Source organism: Pelecanus crispus, chromosome Z, assembly GCF_030463565.1.
Source record: "Pelecanus crispus isolate bPelCri1 chromosome Z, bPelCri1.pri, whole genome shotgun sequence".
In the NCBI taxonomy this organism is placed as follows: Eukaryota; Metazoa; Chordata; class Aves; order Pelecaniformes; family Pelecanidae; genus Pelecanus; species Pelecanus crispus.
The window spans coordinates 65,977,096-65,995,172 of record NC_134676.1 but is presented as its reverse complement, the minus strand read 5'-3'; the positions used below and the strand labels follow the sequence as shown (position 1 = coordinate 65,995,172).

Below are 18,077 nucleotides of genomic sequence, written 5' to 3'. Positions count from 1 at the left end.
TAAGAACCTTACATGGTCGCTTATTTTCAGAGTCAGCTTTCAGAAAGACACCCATAACCATGGAATGTTAGAGTACTGTTTAATACATTAAACGCTGAGGCTTAACATTGCAGCGATGAAAGAAACCCTAATGTTAAGGATGCTTCAGGTTTTTCACTTGAGATGGTATCATTATAATACAGAAGAGTCTCTCCTCTTGAAGAGTAAGGATGATGCTTGAAGAGTAAATTCTACTGAAAACCTGGTAAATAACCGAGAGGCAAATGTGTAAATTAAATGTAATTTAAAAGTAACTTAAATATGATGTCACCTCCAATGGACTCCCAAGCAAACCTCTCTGAAAGCAAAATGAGGAAAAACCAGGCAGACTTCAGAATGATAAAATCCCAAGTTTTCCTGGTAGTACATGGATCTAACTGAACATGAACTTTAAACCCCTTTTATAAAAAAATTTAGATCTTAAATTATATTTCATAATCAGTTGTTTTATCTTAATACCAATCCTTAAAATATACTCTATGGAAAATCTCAGAACAGACTACTTGTTCCTTCTTAATGATCTATGTTACAGTTAAAGGACACAACTACAGACAAAATATCACCTGAAAGAGAATAAAACTACAATTAACCCGAAGTCTCAAGTTTTTCTTCATCCTCAAAACTGTGTCAAACAAGGAACTGCAGACCATCATGCTATAAAATCTATGATTTGCTTTCTCTCCTCTATTAAGATATATAATTTAAGATTTACTGGCTATTTACCTTCTTTGTGCAGGAAACATACCAGATGCAGATGCCTGTGCAGCCACCTGCTGAGTGGCAACCAGGGCAGCAGAGGTCAATCCTGAGGGAAAGAAGAAACAAAGGAATGTTCATGTACTTCTGGTTTTAATGGAGTTTTGTGCTCAGAGAAATGTTAGGAAGAATCTCCAAGACAAACAGACAAAAACTCCATCAGAAAATGGTGGGATTTTAACACTACATAAATGACAAATATTTCAGGCAACAGTGTTAAGACAGTCTGCCCAGTATGATCAACATGCTTTCATGTAGTAAACTGAATTGTCCTTGATAGGTATTTTACAAGAAAATACAGCATTCCTACTTACTGTATTCCTTTGTAAGTACTGCACTGCATGATGCTAAGTGGTTTGTATGAGTTCCTGAATAGGAAGCTCAGTAGAAATAATAGGTACCAGGAAACAACAAGAATCAAAAGTCACAGTGAATTACAGAAACGACATGCCAGCTGCTCAGAATACAATACTTTCATAATAACTTATCACTTTTACAGTTTTCCTACTGAACAAGCATAATGCATCCCAAAAGGCATATGGAATCACTGAATCAAACTGAGAAATGTCAAGACTTTTACACAGGAAAAATAACTGCTGAGGCACCAAGTGAACGTAATGAATTAATGTCATTTAGCCACCAATTGTGATAGCATGTACTTTGCTGCATGGGAGGAAATCTCCTTTTAATTCAGCTAGAGTCCAGGGTTAGAGAAAAACAGTCAAAGACTGGTATAAAACCTAGGGAGAATGAATCGTATCTTACTGTGCTGCTTTTTCCCTGACTGCAACTTTGTGCACTGCATTTGCCAAAATACAAAGAGTCCTCTTTCAGATGGTCACATTTTAACAAGCTCAAACCCTTGTGACTGCAATGCCTTGTACATAAAATATGTTCAGTATAAAAAGCTTTTGTCTTTGCTACATTTCTTTCATTGCTTACACAACCCTAATTATACAAAAAGGAGGTTGTTTGGCTTGTTTTTTTCACTGCCTTTCAGCCAGTTAATGTCAGTTTGTAGTAGTAATCAAAACATTCATGTGAATGACAGCCTAACTGATACATCTTTAATAATGCTCTAACACCCAGGTTTGGAAAGAAAACTTGGTATTTCTCAGGCATGAAGCTATTAATTTGCTGTTAGTCCATGCTGTGCATTTTCAAGCCTTCTTCCTAAATGTAAAGCACTTCTGATTTAACAAGGGTATGTCTATTCAAAATGCTTCACATAGGAATGATTTCTAATGTGAAGGTAACAACTCCATGAGGCAATGGAGTTTCCAATCCCACCACTGGAAATCTGCTCACCCTGAAATGGGTCATACTGTCCAGGTATAAGGGGATAACCCATTCCAACATGTGTGTGATGATGTGTATGGAGATGCCGCTGGCTAAAAGGAGAATGACGGTCTCGTTCCCTTTCTGCTTCCCGTTCACGCTCAGCTGCTGATTTTTCCACAGGCTAGTAATAGAAAGTGAAAGAAAACTGATGTGAGAATTTTAGAAGGCATAAAGTCACAATAAAATCACACTTGCCATTACCTGGCAACAACCTCTTAATTCAAATAATAAAGCTGATTTTTTCTGAAGAAGAATCTCTACTGGATTATTTGCACTCGTTTCTAATCTAAAGCTGGTGTATCTGGCTAATGGAAGATTTTCCAAGGCACAGAGATTTGGAGGCAAAACACTGCAGCTTGAAGCCACCATGATGACTTCTAGTTTTGGGCTCCCTTAAGCTTGGCTGACTTGCCAATGCCTAAACAACCTAGTTGAGCTGCTGAAAGCGGATGATAAATGAATCCTCAGCCCTCTTTAATGCACTCTGGGGATCAAGCCTTCCTGAACAGCAAGAGAGCCCTTTTAAAAATAGAATCAGAATCAGTGACTTTCTCACAATTAAAACTAGCACCAACTTATCTGAAAGTAAAACAACAGGATTTGCTCCAATGTGGAAATCTTCAGAAATGGGGGCTGGTAATCTGCTATTTGGAAGATGTGACTTCCTGGCAAATATAGGGAGGGGATATTACCAAATCCCGCAGCCCAGCTTCTCATTTCATTATCTGTTTCCAAACAGGAGCTTCCTGTTTAATTGCAATGAACTGTGCACCAGGAGGTATCTCTGAATCTATGATTCTATACGAGTCCGTTCATTCAAGATAGGAAGACTCTGAGCTCAGAACTGTGTTATATGTGCCACTTCCAGTTTATGCCATAGAAGCATCCTGACTATAAATTCCTTTTATTTTAAGCAGTACTATAAAGAAGAATCATGCATTCAGAGCTTGATGCCAGATTGTGTGCTTCTTCAAATGATGTTCCCAACCCCTCCCCATATGTACCACTCTTCAGTAACAACAGATGAAGCCTTACAACAGGGGACTTGCTGCGATACTGGTTGGCATGCTGCTGGAGCAAATCCAGTGCTTTGGACTCAGTGGTTGATTTCGCATTGATACTCGGGCTGGTATTGACTTTCTCCGCCTCTTCTCTCCCTGACATCTTCCCATAAACTGGATAATGAAATCCTGGAGAGAGATAGGCCCCTGCAGGTAAACAATAAATACCACATCAAGATACTGTTTTTACATTTTGGTTAGATCAAGCTGGGAAGAGGGTGTGCCAGGACAGAGGATAACATCAAAAATGGATCATGTGACTATCAAACGGCATCTTTGCTCTTCAATTTCTTCACCTAATTTATCCTGATGAATGGAGGTTATAAAGAGGGTTGAGCTGATAGCCATTTCAGACATTTATGGGTCCTCTTTAAGTGAAAGGAATAGTAACTATAATGGTTCTGACAGTAAGTGCTTAGAATATTTTTATAGGCAATAAACTATCTGTCAGTCTAACAGCAATAGCAGACTGTCAAGGGTTGAGAAAACTGTAGCTGGGAACTGTGACAGTTCATAAAAGGAACATCTTGTATTAAATCAGTTTCATCTACAGAACTTTCCCTAGCGGAAGCACAAGCAAAACAAATGTCACCCATCAAGCTTCTAATTTACCCTTGCTACTAACAGAAATATTAAAATGCAGGCTTTACTGCACTTTGAAGGTGTAAATCTTAACTAGTGTGCAAGGCAAATTTCAGAATACATACCAGGATAGCTGTGCATTAGGACAGGAGAGACTGCGCGATAGGCTGGATGGTTGGGATCGTACATCTGTGGATAAGGATAAGCATGCAAGTACTGGATATATGACTGATGCTGACTCATTGGTGAGGAAACTGCTACTCTAGCACCCCGAGAGTCCTTCCAATTTACAGGAGTCTTTCGATCATCGTTTTTTATCTTGCTCTCATCCACTGATTGAGAATCAGAACGCTTGACCTCTTTAGGCTCCTCTTTAATGCTTGCTAATGAGACAGGAAGGTTAGGCAGGGAACTTTCCTTGTTAGGTGTTTTTCTAGGGCTGTCTTCTTTTAACTTTTTCTCACGATCAAGTTCTTCTGATTTTTGCTGATCAAGGTATTTGGGCTGATAGACATAATGATGCCATGTTCGTGAATCTGGATCCTAATATGGAGGAGAAAAAAAATTTTGTTCTGAACTTAGATGTTGAAATAAGATCGTTATTGATATTTCCCATACTTCAGTTAATGTATTTTTAATAGCTGTTTTAATAACATATCCCTATTACATAGAGGAGAGGTTTGCTTGCTACAGAGTGCCTTGAGCTCAAAGTCAAACCAATATTCCCATGAAGGAGCAAAAGACTATTATCAAAATTTAATTCAATTGCTTCATCTTATATCCTTCTTCATGCCTTTAACTAGTTTAATCATGAAATACATATGCATTGTATCAAAGTTCTGAGACCATGCTATTCATAAAACATTTTAATTAAAGCCCACAGAGAGATTTTCCCACTAGAGAGCAAAAAATATCTGTGAACCACAAAATTAAAAGCTGGTTAATGATATGCCAGAGCACTTAGATTACCTGGAACAATGAACCTGAAAAACTGATCTAGCTGGAAAGATGCTAATGCTGCCTCTGATATTACAAACATTCAGGAAATCAGTGGAAGTCAGACATTAAGGCAGACTTCTTCAGCTAACAGTCTTATTTCAAGTTTGTAAAATTACACATGGTTAAATATTTACAGGATCAGGACCACATGGCTTAAAGAACATGTGCAGGATATCATAAATACATTTTTGCATAATATATTACATAGACCAGTCTATAAACACATTATAGAATTAGGTAGCTGAGTTCTTTACAAGACTACACCAGATCAGTACGGAGCAGTAACAGGAAGACTTTTTTTTCTAATACAGGATACGCAAGAGCTAATTGTAAACGTTGTCTCCAACTGATACACATTTATGCCACACGCAACACAAACATAAGCACACAACCAAACGCTTGGACAGTCTGGTTCAAATACTCATTTGAATCAGCAGAAATCTTCTCCTACTCAGGGCTGTACCATCCCACTTCCTTTAGAGCTCCCTAACTCCCACTCACCTGACCCCACCGTATCTTGAAAGACAGCCCGTAAGGGTGAAGTCTGGGATGTACCATACACCAGAACATGAAAGCATCAAGCATTGAGGCTCTGGTTCAGAGCACAGAGGCAGTTGCATTGCCTCAAATGAAGGCAATGTGACATCTAGGAAGGTCAGCACGAAGCCACTGAATGAAATTCTGGTTCCACTGAAGTCATTGGCAAAACTATCACTGACTTCAATGGAGAGAGGATTTCATCCATTGTGTAGGTCTGTAGGCGCTTGAGGTTGGTTGAGGAGAGAAAGGGAACTTAACTGCTTCAAAAAGGTCACCTTGGGTTAAGATAAAGAGCTGAGCTTCAAGCCAACTGTTCAAAGAACCAGCTCACCCATCTTTAGTAAATGCCAACTGTCATTTAACAAAAAAAAGAAACACTTCAAAACATGTTTCAAATCTACTTCAAGTTCTCTCACAATGAAAGCTGCTTATTTTGCTTGAAATGTCTCATTTCTGAACTAAGTAAATTGCTTAGAATTTACATCTAAAAGAGAAATCTAATTCTATTTTATTCATGCATGTAAGTTAAAATAGCCTATTCAGGTCTTAAGCCTGGGTTCTGTCACCACCTTGCTAGAACTTTTTTTTTTTTTTCTTCTTTTCAAACAGCTCAACTGAAAGGTCTATTGGTCTATTCACAGATTACAGTACTTTCCAGCATGAAAAAAGGATGGCGGAGCTTGATTGGCTGCAAAAGTAGAAGAACATAGCAGAATCGGGGACAAAATCTCACATGACTTAAGAATAAATCAAGACACTTGTTCCATTTCCTGTGATCTCACCTGTTTAAATCTTGTGGTTGGATCTACTCCTGTTTGCTTCATGGAGTCCATAACAGATTTCATCTCCACAGCCTCCTTTATGAGCTGGTGGTTTTCCATTTGTTTGGCTTTGAAACTGTCAGACTGAAGCTGCTGCTGGTGATTGGAAAGGATCTGTGATTTGCTTGTCTCCTCACCTTTGTTAGGGACTGATGACCCTATTTTAGTGTTATTTTTGCTGGACTCTGGAGTTGAAGGGGCCTTTGAAATAGTGGCAGATGGAATATTCTTCTGCTTGTTATCATCCTTTCCAATCTCCTTCAAGGGGGGGTCATTCTTCCTTTCACAGTCCCTCCCAGTTTGTGCCATTTTCTGTTCTGCTAGTCTCTGGTCCTCATAGTATTTTTCATACTGCTGCCTGTAAGCGGGGTTAGAGGCCATTAAGGACTTTTGGTCCATATAGAGCCCATAGGCATACTGTCCATAATAAAGTGACTGAGCAAGTGCAGGGTGTCTTTGCGTTATTACTGACTGATGTTGCGGTTGCAAATTGGAGGAAGCGCTTTCACTTTTCTTGGCATCTGACGGTTCTGCCTTCTCTTTCTTTTCAGCCTCTTCCTCAGCCTCTTTTTTGATCTTCAGTCCCTGTGGGGTACTGCTGTTCCCAGCTGCTGGGGCATTGACCTGTCCAGAGTGCATGTAACTTGGGGAATAATAAGGATCGTAGCCATGGTAATAGGGAGAATGGGACTCTTTCGCTTGAGCTGATTGTGCTGTGGTTGAAGAATGTCCTTTTACAACACCGTCCTTATTAGAAATAATATCCGACGGAGAGCTGGCCTTTGACCTCATGCCCTCTGACCTGCTGTCAGAGCCACCATCATCAGCTGCATCAGAAATATCCGAGTAAGCAGGGCTGTTGGTTTTAGCGGCCGCGCTATCTGCACCGTTTTGTGTCAACACATGCAGTGGCGCCATGGCAGATTGTCCATTCACCAAAGTGCTGCATTCCATCCTGGAGGCACTCCCTATGGAAGGGCTGGGCGCATTGTCTGTGAACGTGTAAACCTTATCAGCTTCAGCCTTAATACTTGCCATCCTGCTCTCTTGAGACTCTGACAGTCCATTAGCTAGCACTTCATTCTTGTTGAGATGGTCCTTTAAAAAATGTCCAGATAAGTCTTTCCCAGACCCTTTTGAATCCTCCAGCTTTCCCAGCTTAGAATCCATCTTGGGGCTTCCCGTCTCTTTGCTTTCTTTGTCCTTCAGCTTTCGCTTCTCCTTTTTCTTTTTGTCTTTGAGTGATGTGAGAGCTGGGTTTACAGTGCTTGGCTCTCCCATAATTGTGGGCTTTGGTTGAATAGGTTTTAGCGGAGGGCTCTTTGGTGTAGCCTGAACAATAGTAGTTGTTAGAGAGGGCAGTCCCGGTATTGTCCCTGTAGTGGTGGTTGTAAAGGCTGTAGTAGGTATAGCTATTAATTGTGGAGGAGTCGGTGCTGGGGCTGGGGCAATGGGCCTGGCTGTTTTCAGTTTGGAAAGGTTTTTATCCACTTTGCAGTTGTTTGCTTTCTTGCCTTTATCACCCAAACTCTTCTTGTCGATTAACCCTTCAGCCTCCAATTTCGGCATTTCAGTTTGCAAATTGCCATCTGCTACTGAGCAATTATCCAGTGTGGCTGCCATATTAGAAATTACTGGAAGGCTGTTCAATTCACTGTTCAGACCCTTCTTTTTGCCAGAATTCTTGCCAGTTTTGGAACTGATAACTGAACCGGGGCCATTGCTGGTCAGTTCCCTTTTTCCCTTGGGGGTCCCTGGGGTAGTGATGGAGGAAGGAGACGTCGGTGCTTTTAGTGGATCAAAGCCTGGCAAATTTGTGCTTGGCTCACTGCATTCAAGTGCCACATTACTCAGTGCCTCCTCACAGTCTGAAATTTTGTCTTCACTGTCAGGCTCGAACTCCAGTTTGTTTTCTGGGTCTAAATGTGCATGAGCCTGATGGTACCGTAGTCCATTAATGTGCTTGTATTTTTTGTTGCAGTTGGGGTGAGGACAGTCAATCAGCACCGGAGAAGAGCAGCCTTGGTCCAAAAAAGTAGTCTCAGGTTTCCCCTGTGGGGTGGTGGGAGTGCTTCTAGAGTTAGTACGAACACGTTTTCCAGATTTATTGTCCTCTGAACTGGAGTTCAAATCTAGCTCCATTGGAGGCTTAGCTTTCCTCTTGTTTGTGGATGAGGGGCTGGCTTTGACTTCATCCATGGCACAGTTTGGAGGTGTCCTGCGCCCACTTGAGTTAAGGCTGCCCCTCCTCCCCTTCCCATTGGCACCACCTCGATTCTTATTCTGAAGTCCTCTGGACTCTGCAAAACTTGCATCATTCCCAGGCACAGCTGCAGCTGCAGCTGACCTTGCCCGCTTTCCCCTGCCCCGTCCTCCACGCATTTCCAGGTCACTTGTTGGCGATTCACAAAACCTACATAAACAAGAGCAGATTTCATCAGCAGGAGCTGTGAACTTAATAAATACCAAAACACCACCACTTCCCATAACAGAATCTTCGTACATTAACAAGGAGAGATGTCCTTCTTCCGAATGAGAATGTTAGAGTCTCGAAGAGAAAGTCATTAAAAAAGGACAAAACCAGTAAGAACAAGACCACCTAATTAGAACAATGGAGAGAAAAATTTTCCAAACTTACAGAAATGCATTTTTAAATTAACTGCCCTCTGATTGAATCTCATGTATTTCCCCTTTCCTCTCAGAAACACAAAACAAAACCTCCCACCCCACATTTCAGTGTGGAACAGAGAATTACTCATTTCGCTGGTGCATGTTTTCAATTATAACCAGTTGTTTTTTATTAATCTCTGTACAGTCTCTTGACAGAGATTGGGAGTGAAAATACAGCAGAGAAAAAACAGACTCCGAATGACGGCCTACCTAGGAGGGGCCCAGTCATGCTTTGTGCAGTCCAGCAGTGTTCCCACATATGTCTTGTTCCTCCACGTAACATTTACCACTAGGACACCTGCCAGTGGGGAAAAAACAAAGTATTACCACAGTCAGAAGAATAATTGGGGTAGGCTTTTTGTTTTGCTCTTTTTTCATTTCTTCTCTCCTTCCGCACAAAGTGAGAGCTTTATCCTTATTTGCTTTCAAACACTGTGGTCTATACTCTTCCTCTTTTCTGGTTTCAGTGACCTCAAGTTAAAACCCACAGGAAAGACAGCAAACGACAAAGAACAAGAGTGTATGTGTGCATGTGTATGCGTGTAAGAGAGAGTGTGTGCCTGAGTGACTGTGTGTGTAATCAAGATACAGCTGACAGAAGGAAATGGGTTTTGCCATGTCCTGCTGTAAAACAGCAACACTCACCTCTTAATTTTGCTATTATTGCATATAATTGCTTTCGCTTGGCAGCCGGCCAGCATAAACTAAGCGCCAGTTACACTGTTTGAATCAGTAGGTGACTGAGAAGAATCTGCTTTGCTTTGAACAATATGATAATGATGCTTCTATTTAGTTGAAATTGCATATATCCAAACACACACACACACGCGCGCACGCACACGCATGCATGTATGCATTGCAAGTTTTGTTCAACATATATAGATGGAAATGTCTATTACTTGCCTTTTCTTCTGTGGAAAGCGAGGGACTAGACATGAAATTGCAATCATACAGTAAAGCGAAGAGGAATTATAATACAGATAGGTAGAAAGAGGGATCCTTTAAAAAACGTATTGCAATTTAATTGTTTTTCCACTTATGACTTTTATTAAATGTAAATTTGTCTGCTCACCTAAAGCAGACTTCTAATTGTGGTTTATTGGAACAATCCCTGTAAAATGTGTGCATGGTAAGGATATCCTAAGTAACAATAAAACAAATGTGGGGGGATGTCATTCAAACGTTTCCAGGTTGCCCTCAAACACTTCTTCACGTAATTTATCATCATGTTTATGGACTAGCCAGCATAATGACCCCTTTAATCCATTAACTTCCGCAAATAAACACAAGATAGTATTATTGAACCAGCCATCTCTTCTCATTAGAACGTACACTGAACGAAAAAATGTATTTTACCTAGCAAAGAAAGGCACGATGCAAAATGTTTCCAATTTGGAAGAGGCGTGAAGACACTAACTCGCAGCTGCCAGCCTTGTGACTTGTTTTTCCTCTACACTTCCCTTGTTCTAGCTGTAGCGTTTCTACAACGGATATAATAATGGCATTGTGCCAGAACATTTCCAGCCGGTCTTTTTGCTTTGTCTTGCCAGTGCGATTTCTCGTTTCGCACTAAAGCGATCCCTCTCTGCTGCACCAAGGTAAACATGCAACCAACCAGCCGCTTATTTCCTCAGGGGCCTTTTAGCAGCAGGGAAGTATTTGAAGTGTTGTTAGTGGCGGTGCCAGGGAAGAAGGGATTTCTTTGAAAATTCGCTGTTAGCAGATTTGAAAATTATTCCCTGTGAGGTTTTAAGTTGCCATTACAATAGGGCGACTGCGACTTCGTACGCTGGGGCGAACGGGCCCGCAGGGCGAAAGATAAACGGCTCTTCCAGCCAGGCTCAGAGCCCGGCTCTGAGCACCTCAAAGCGTTAGGCTGAGATCGCTACGCCGTATTTTTATGACCTGCGCGAACTTGGCAGCCTGGGAAAAAACCAGGCCCGTTTCCCGCTGGCCCCGCTCGGGCGGCGGGGGCGGGGGCCGGGGCGCTGCCGGGGGCCGGGGCGCTGCCGGGGGCCGCCCGCCTCAGCCCCGCTCCCGCCTGCCGCCGCTCAGGGCCCGCTGCCGCCGCCGGCCCCGCGGGGCGCCCCGGCCCCCCCGCCATTGGCCCGCGCCCGCCGCCAGCTCCGACTCCTGATTGGCCGCGCCCCGCTCCGCGGCACCGCCGCCGCCAGCCCATTGGTGGCAGAGGCCAGGCGGGCCGGGCGCGCGCGGGCAGGCAGCGCTCCGCGGGCCGTGAGCGGCGCGGGGCTCTGCGGCGGCCGCCGGGCTGGGCGGGCAGCGCCGGGCCCTGCCGGGCCACGGGGCCCTCCGCCCGCGGCACCCGCGCCCCGCAGCGCTGACACCGCCCTGTGCCGCCTCTTGGGCCTCCACGGCGCCTGGGCCGTGTCACACGAGGAGTCCGATCGCCGGGAAGCGGCTCCTGCGGCCGGGCGCGGCCCGGCGGGCTCCGCCGCAGCCGTCCCCCGTGCGGGAGGGGAGCAGGCGCTGCCGCGGCGCCTCTGCCGCTGGCGGCCAAGTGGAGGGGCCGTGAGGGCTCTGGGACCGCAGGTGCCGTGTCGTTCTCCTCGAGTGCCGAAATGACGCCGTGTCTTGGCAGCTCTGCGCCTTCTCGAACGTGTGGGCAAAGAACGGGAAGAGGAGAACACGTCAGTAGATCCACAGAGGAAAGACTTGTCAGTGGAAACTGGGTTTCTCGCAACAAGCGACTCCGAGCTATGTTCCCATCTGCCACTCGCACGCTAGAGAGAGGCTAAAAAGGTGTTTCTCTGGTAACCTGGATGCTTTCCTTCCACCTTAATAGCTTGTCAGCTGTGACTCCATAATGCTCCGAGTGAAAATCACGGGTATTTTCCATCGCTGAATTCTTTTATGACATGCAGCCCACCTCCCTGCAGCGGCACAATTGCTCCTTCCTGTCCCTTTGCCAGTGTTTGTCCAGTCTCCTAAATGTACAAAGCAAGGAGGGCTTTCTGACTTCCCACGGAGTATTACAGGAGAATTAACTCTGCCATTCATTTTTCCCCAGCTAGTTCACCTTTATCGTTTCGTTGAAGTGTGTTAGGTTTTGTGTTTCGTTTTTTTCTTTTTTTTTTTTAAATCGACATGTATTCTTAAATAAGTCTCCATCTTCCTCAAGACGTGTAGTATTGTCTATCTCTGCGTGTGCTTGCTTTATTAATTTATATAACAGACCTAGGGATAGTCTTATCTATTAATAGAAAAGAGGGCAAAGTAAAGGCATGGAGTACGTATAATAATAAAACTCCCTGAAATCAATACACATTTCAGTAATTCTTAGAAGACATTCAAATGACCTTCCAGTGTAAAGAAAGTCAATACTTCAAAAGCAAACACAAGTAAGTTCCTCCCTTAAAGTCAGTTACATTTAGCATCTCATTAAGTTTGTTAGTCTTAGCAAGAGCCCCAGTATGTAAGTAGGAGGGAAGATGAATCTCCATGCTGTGTTAGAGTAACTGTGGCAAGGAATAAATTTCCTTTTCCTAATGAACAGCACATGACTCAGCCACAGGTAAGATTCCACAGAACTGGCAGCGAAGGCAGCTCATTTAAATCTTCTAAGATTATCACAGAAATGGGTCACGAGAATGTAAGTAACATGGGAGGCAGAACTGACCCCTAAAGAAACATGCAACTGGAGGCTTATTAGACCAAAGCACTGGAAAATGAAAACAGAGATGAGAAAGGTAAGTAGTCCACATTACATACTAGATGCACTACTGAAGAGAAAGGATTATGCTAGCTGCACCCAGTCAGGGTGTACTATTACAAGCTGCTTTGATCCAGAACACTTGTCCTGGCACAGAGTTCAAGCTCAAAACAAGAACCTCCGCTGAGACTTCTCTGCACTGCCTCAGAGGCAGCACACAAATAGTACTACAGCAGTCTTCAGTTCACCTCCGAGTATTGCATCTGAGTACACTGGGCATACAGTCATACATGGCATTAACCCTTCTCTAAGTTGTTCCAGCTCCTCTTTCGAGCGTGTGTGTGCTGGGGCATAGGTCTGCACATACTCCCTCCATCTTACAAAGCAAGTAACATATCACATACAGAATCGAACTTCACTGGGGCTCTGTCCCTGTAACGAGACTTCCCATTACATTAGACTATACATTAGACTACATACCATGTAACAATCATTTATTTAGTGTTGCCAGAACAAGAGTAAAAATGCAAAGACAGTGGAGGAACCCACAGGTTTCATACTGCCTGAATACAGAGATGTATTTTCACCTTAAAAAAAGCCCATGAGGCTAAACTATTTAAAGTAACCATTACTGAAGAATGGGAGAAAAATTCAGAGGCTTGGAATGTAGTGTACCTGAGGGTATCAGGACTCTTAAGATTCCAATTCAGGAAACCTGGCCAAATATCTAATCCTGTTCTTGTGAGGCTGGATCAAGCAACAGTGAATATATTTAGACTACATGCAAACATTTCTTCCACCGAGTAAGGGTGTCAACTTCAGAGTTTCACCAATTACCAGAGCACAGTTCACAAGATTTGGATGCAATAGAGAAAAACTTATCCCTAAATGAGGGTGTAAATTTCTTGACTTAATTTGGTTTATCATTCCATTTGCAAACTATGTAACTATTTAGTTACAGTATATCTGAAATCAGCAATATCCTCCAGTCTTCAGTGTCAAATATCCTAAATTAAAGCAGCCAAGAACAAGAAAATTAAAATTTCAGAAGTTACTACCCATGCTACTCTTTATCATTAAGGAGTAGACACAGTCAAGTGGTGAATCTGTTATGTGTAGGAATTACAAAATTATGTCTAACACAAGAAAATGGGATCATGTTACCTAGAAGTTCTACAGTTCACCTACAGTCATCAGTACCTTTTCTGCCGAAATCCATTATTAGCCAAGACAGGATCCTACACAAAAGCCTTAATGTCCAGCAAAGGTGCACACAGGATGTTACCTGGTGCCCACCACTGTTAATAGAAGTCCCTCCTTTTAACATCAAGGGGAATTTCATTAGCCTGTTGGCTAATTAGCAAGAAAAAATTCTGTATTTTGGTGTTTTCCTTCACAGTGCATGTACCATTATGAGCTTTTTTCTTTACTCATCACATTCATAACCATAATGTTTATGGCAAAAAATTATCCAACAACAGATAGGAAAAACTAACACAAGTCTAGAGCACAAAACCATTTTACACAAGCAGTTCTGGTAGATATAATGTAATAATCTGTACAAAATAACTGTGACAAATTGTACTTGGATTTTATTGTGGAATGAAAGGTCACATGTCACAAAAGTGATCTGTAATAAAATGATTTCCAGAAATCTACAGAAAGAAGCACTTTTTATGAGTTCTGTGGATGCGATGTATTTGTTCGCTTTCCCTTCCTCTCCCTTCCTTCTTTTCAGCGACTGCATAACAAAGACCAGAACTCAAATTGGCTGTTCAGTATTAAATAAATTTATAGAATGAAATATGTTATTACAAATTGGAAATGAACTACCTAAATTTGTTGTTCGCTATTTGAAAAAAAGAGCCATGCCCTTATAAAGTCAGCCTAACAAATGCAGATGTGCTATTTTGATGTAAAAACATCACAAGGCATCTTCAGTGCTAAGCCAGGGTACCATTCATGTTGACTACCTTGACACTGCACTTCCAGCAGCCACATCAAGTTTGTAAGGATCTATTCAAATCTAACAGGATACAGTCTTGCAGATGTTTCTTCATCTAAAGAACAAAAGACTGAAGGATCTAGTCTAAAACAGATACTAATCCTTTTGCTTTCTTGACTCCCTTTTCTGCAATGAACATAAGCCAAAAATTTTTATGCTTTATATTCAAAACTTTGAAAATTGTTACCATGCAGTTAGGAATCAAATTATCACATTAGTATCTTAAATGCAGGCCCCACTTTTTGAAAATAGTGACTTTAGAAAACAAGCACATTCAAATTGCAATGTAAGTAGGCATTACTCAATTAATCAAACAGGAAAGCCTGACAATGTTTACAGCATAGGCTGCTTTTGTGTTCAGATCACAGAAACCGCTACAAAATTCTGTGTTAGTTCAAGTTAATTATTTTCCCAGAAAACTCAAAAGACCAGTTATCTGAGCAGGTGAATGGGTACACCTTCATTTTTGTAAAAGGTGTTCCTTTTGTTCTCACAGAATCTGGCCAAAAGTATCTGCAAAATTCTGGAGAAAGCAGATCTGCACAAAGTCTTTCTGAACACTTCTGTAACTGATTTATTGAAGAGTATTTACATGATCTTCCAAAACTAGGAATCATTTGTTTGCTTTTCAGTCACCAAAAATCCGTTATGTTTAAAAAGTCACATAAGTCACTTATATTTAAACATAAGTGGAGTCCTGCTTGCTCAAAATACCCATTTGGTTAACAGTTCTGCCTACTACCTCTACTATTCTGAGTATCATTTTAAGACAACTTTTGCTGATGCCAGAGGAAGATCCAAAGTATACTGTGCTTCGTAGTAATTTTTATAAGATTACTTCTTAAGAAGTTTAATATGACAAATTCTTGTAGCAACATTGCTGTGGCTTAGCAGCTCTTCAAGGTTGAGATGCAATTCTCAGTATTGAGAAGGCATTACATCATCACTTGACCTACCATTACAGCAGAATCAACTCCTCGTATCTTTATGATCAGTGAACCCACAAATTCGTTTGCAGACCAAATTCAATTTGCCTTTTGTCACAGCCTTGCCAAGTACAAATACTACAGACATGGCTGGGATAGCCAAACCATGGCATATCTGTCATCAGTGAATACACTGCCACCATGGATTAAACACATTTTATTCTGCATCTGGCACTGCACATTTTTTTATCCCACATGTATCTATTTGACATCACTGTTCTAACTAACTAAAGTATATGAAGTGCAAAAGGCTGCAAGATGAAAATCTATAATCTTAGGATTATCTCAAGCTTTTTCATTGCCATTGGTTTAGTAAGAGCAGTATAACTCATTTGCCTCACAACATCCACCACATCATCATCAATCCCAGATCCACATATACACCTGCAATTCATGCAGGCATAAAAAACACAGAATGTTTATATTAGACTTGCAATGCAAATGGCTTATTTCTCCCTGATTGCTTCCATCAAGGAACTAATCTAAAATTAATAGTAAACATTCTACGTATAAAGTCAAGTCTTCTACACTGAATACTGATCTGGTAGACACACAATTTATTTACTACTTTAATCACACTCTCTGTCTAGCATGGCACAAGAACTTAACTACATCTACAGCAGGTGCACATGTAACAGACATCAACATCAGCAAGCTTGAAAATGTAATGACTGTCAGGTGGCCTGGAAATGCAAGACTGGTGGGTTTTTTTTGGGTTTTGTTGGTGGTTTTTGTTTTGTTTTGTTTTGTTTTTAGAGAGCCCCACTGCTGCACTGAATGTTTGGAAAGTCACTTTAACCACATCCTGTAATCAAACCATCTGGAGCACAGATATGCAATTAGTCATCCTGGATACTAGACTTTATCTGAACAAATACTGTATAGCAATGAAGCTGAGAAGATTGGGTAGCATTAAGGAAAAGCATAATGAAATACTGCTGGTACAGTCATAAACCTTTGAGATGCTTAGCTGTGGTTTAATTTAGTACTTTATGAAAGCATAGTAAGCTTAAAGGTTAAAGGGCTGAGAGGCTAAAACCTGCTATTTTAGTTAAGGGTGCCCTGCTGGCGGCTAAAGCAGGTTGGCATTACTCTAGCCACATAAACTACAGCAGCTTCTTCAACAGCGTAACAAACTTAGTTCATATCCATGTGATTTCCAGTAAGTTCTGAGTAATGTCAACCTAAATTTCATGGATACTTTATTCAAATGGCATGCCCTTTCTTTCCCCCTTCATTATGAAGTCTCAGTACAATGTATCTAGAGTAGCAACCACCAACCTAGCTTGAAAAAACTGTGTTATACCTTTAATAATATACAAACAAAACATATATTCCCTGGACTTCCCTACATACTCCTGTTTGCATTCAGAAAAGAAGTAGCAATTATACAGTGAGGAGTACCTCTTGACACAATGGAGTTGCGCCATTAAGGAGACAACTTTTTCATTCCATCTAATACTGTATATTACTGTAATATATTTTCTTAATCTAGAGGTTTATCCCAGAACATACAGAAGAATAAACACTGAAATAACCGAGGACGGCCTGTTTCCCCATGAGCCCATGTGCTTAAAACACAAAAGAACACAGAGCCACTTCCATCACTGTCATGTCTCCTGCAGCCTTTGTTCTGAAGCCTGATGGGCTGTATTGATTTGGGAAAACCATTGAGCTTCTTGGAAAACTAGACTCTAGCTTATTCACCACCATCTCTTTCTTTCTCATGGAGACAGTTGGTCAATATTCAGTTGAATGCTCAGCTAAAAGAAGCTCTGGCTTCTTTTCTTTTTCTTGCCTCCCTAGTAACGTTATCCTTTTCCAGCTTTAGTATAAAACAAACCAGCACGTTAGGGAGACTTGTTGCTGAGGGTGAGCTGAAATGGTAGCGCCTCTGGACAAAGCTACGACTGAAATGCTAAAGGCAGGTTGGCTCTGGAAAACACGGCAGCATCTAATCAAAGAGCTTATGTCCCTTATCAGTTGTAATAACAATGCCACTATTATTTTTTTCAGTGTATGTTTCTTCTAAAGACAGTCTGCCTAACAACCAAGCAATAAGCAAGATCTAAATGCAAATGGAGAGCTGAAAGAAAAACAAATGGTCCTAATCAAATACAAGGCTAAATTTTACACTCATTAAAAGAGCAGTAAAAGACTCAGTGAAAACTGGGTAATACCCCAGACAGTACATCAGATTGGGTCCCAAATGACTTGTAGGTTTATCCACAACTGAATAGTTCTACTAAAATATGAGCTGCTTAGAATGGCGATTTTGAAAACTATGAAGCCACAGCAACCAACATAATTTTCTCCTGTCAGATTTATATTGAAGTGATTAGATTTTGGCAGGACTAGGAAACCTTTTGGATAAATTGCTGTTACACCTCTTCAATGTCAGACCACATGTTTGCAGTGTTTACAGGAAAATGTGCAATTAATGTTATTATAAACTAACCATAGGTTTCTGACCTCTGGAGTACAACTAAAGACGTGTTTTTGTACAAACCTTACCTTTTCTTTGCCCAGAGTAACTGAACCACTTCACTGTTCTACTGAAGCTTGAGAATAAAACTGCAGTCTTACTTTATTTCAGCTGACACTAAA

The 18,077-nt window shown here is 41.5% G+C and overlaps 1 protein-coding gene across 1 annotated transcript in view; it reads right to left on the bottom strand.

The window, feature by feature from the left end:
• Positions 1-758: 758 nt before the first annotated feature.
• ZNF608 (zinc finger protein 608) overlaps positions 759-18,077 on the bottom strand; it is an 80,612-nt gene continuing 63,293 nt past the window's right edge. Inside the window, exons 3-8 of the mRNA XM_075726887.1 lie at positions 9,020-9,107; positions 6,101-8,552; positions 3,905-4,322; positions 3,172-3,344; positions 2,104-2,257; positions 759-844 (exon numbers count right to left, since the gene is read on the bottom strand). Of these exons, the coding sequence (XP_075583002.1) occupies positions 759-844; positions 2,104-2,257; positions 3,172-3,344; positions 3,905-4,322; positions 6,101-8,552; positions 9,020-9,107 (3,371 nt within the window). The remainder of the gene's footprint in view (positions 845-2,103; positions 2,258-3,171; positions 3,345-3,904; positions 4,323-6,100; positions 8,553-9,019; positions 9,108-18,077) is intronic.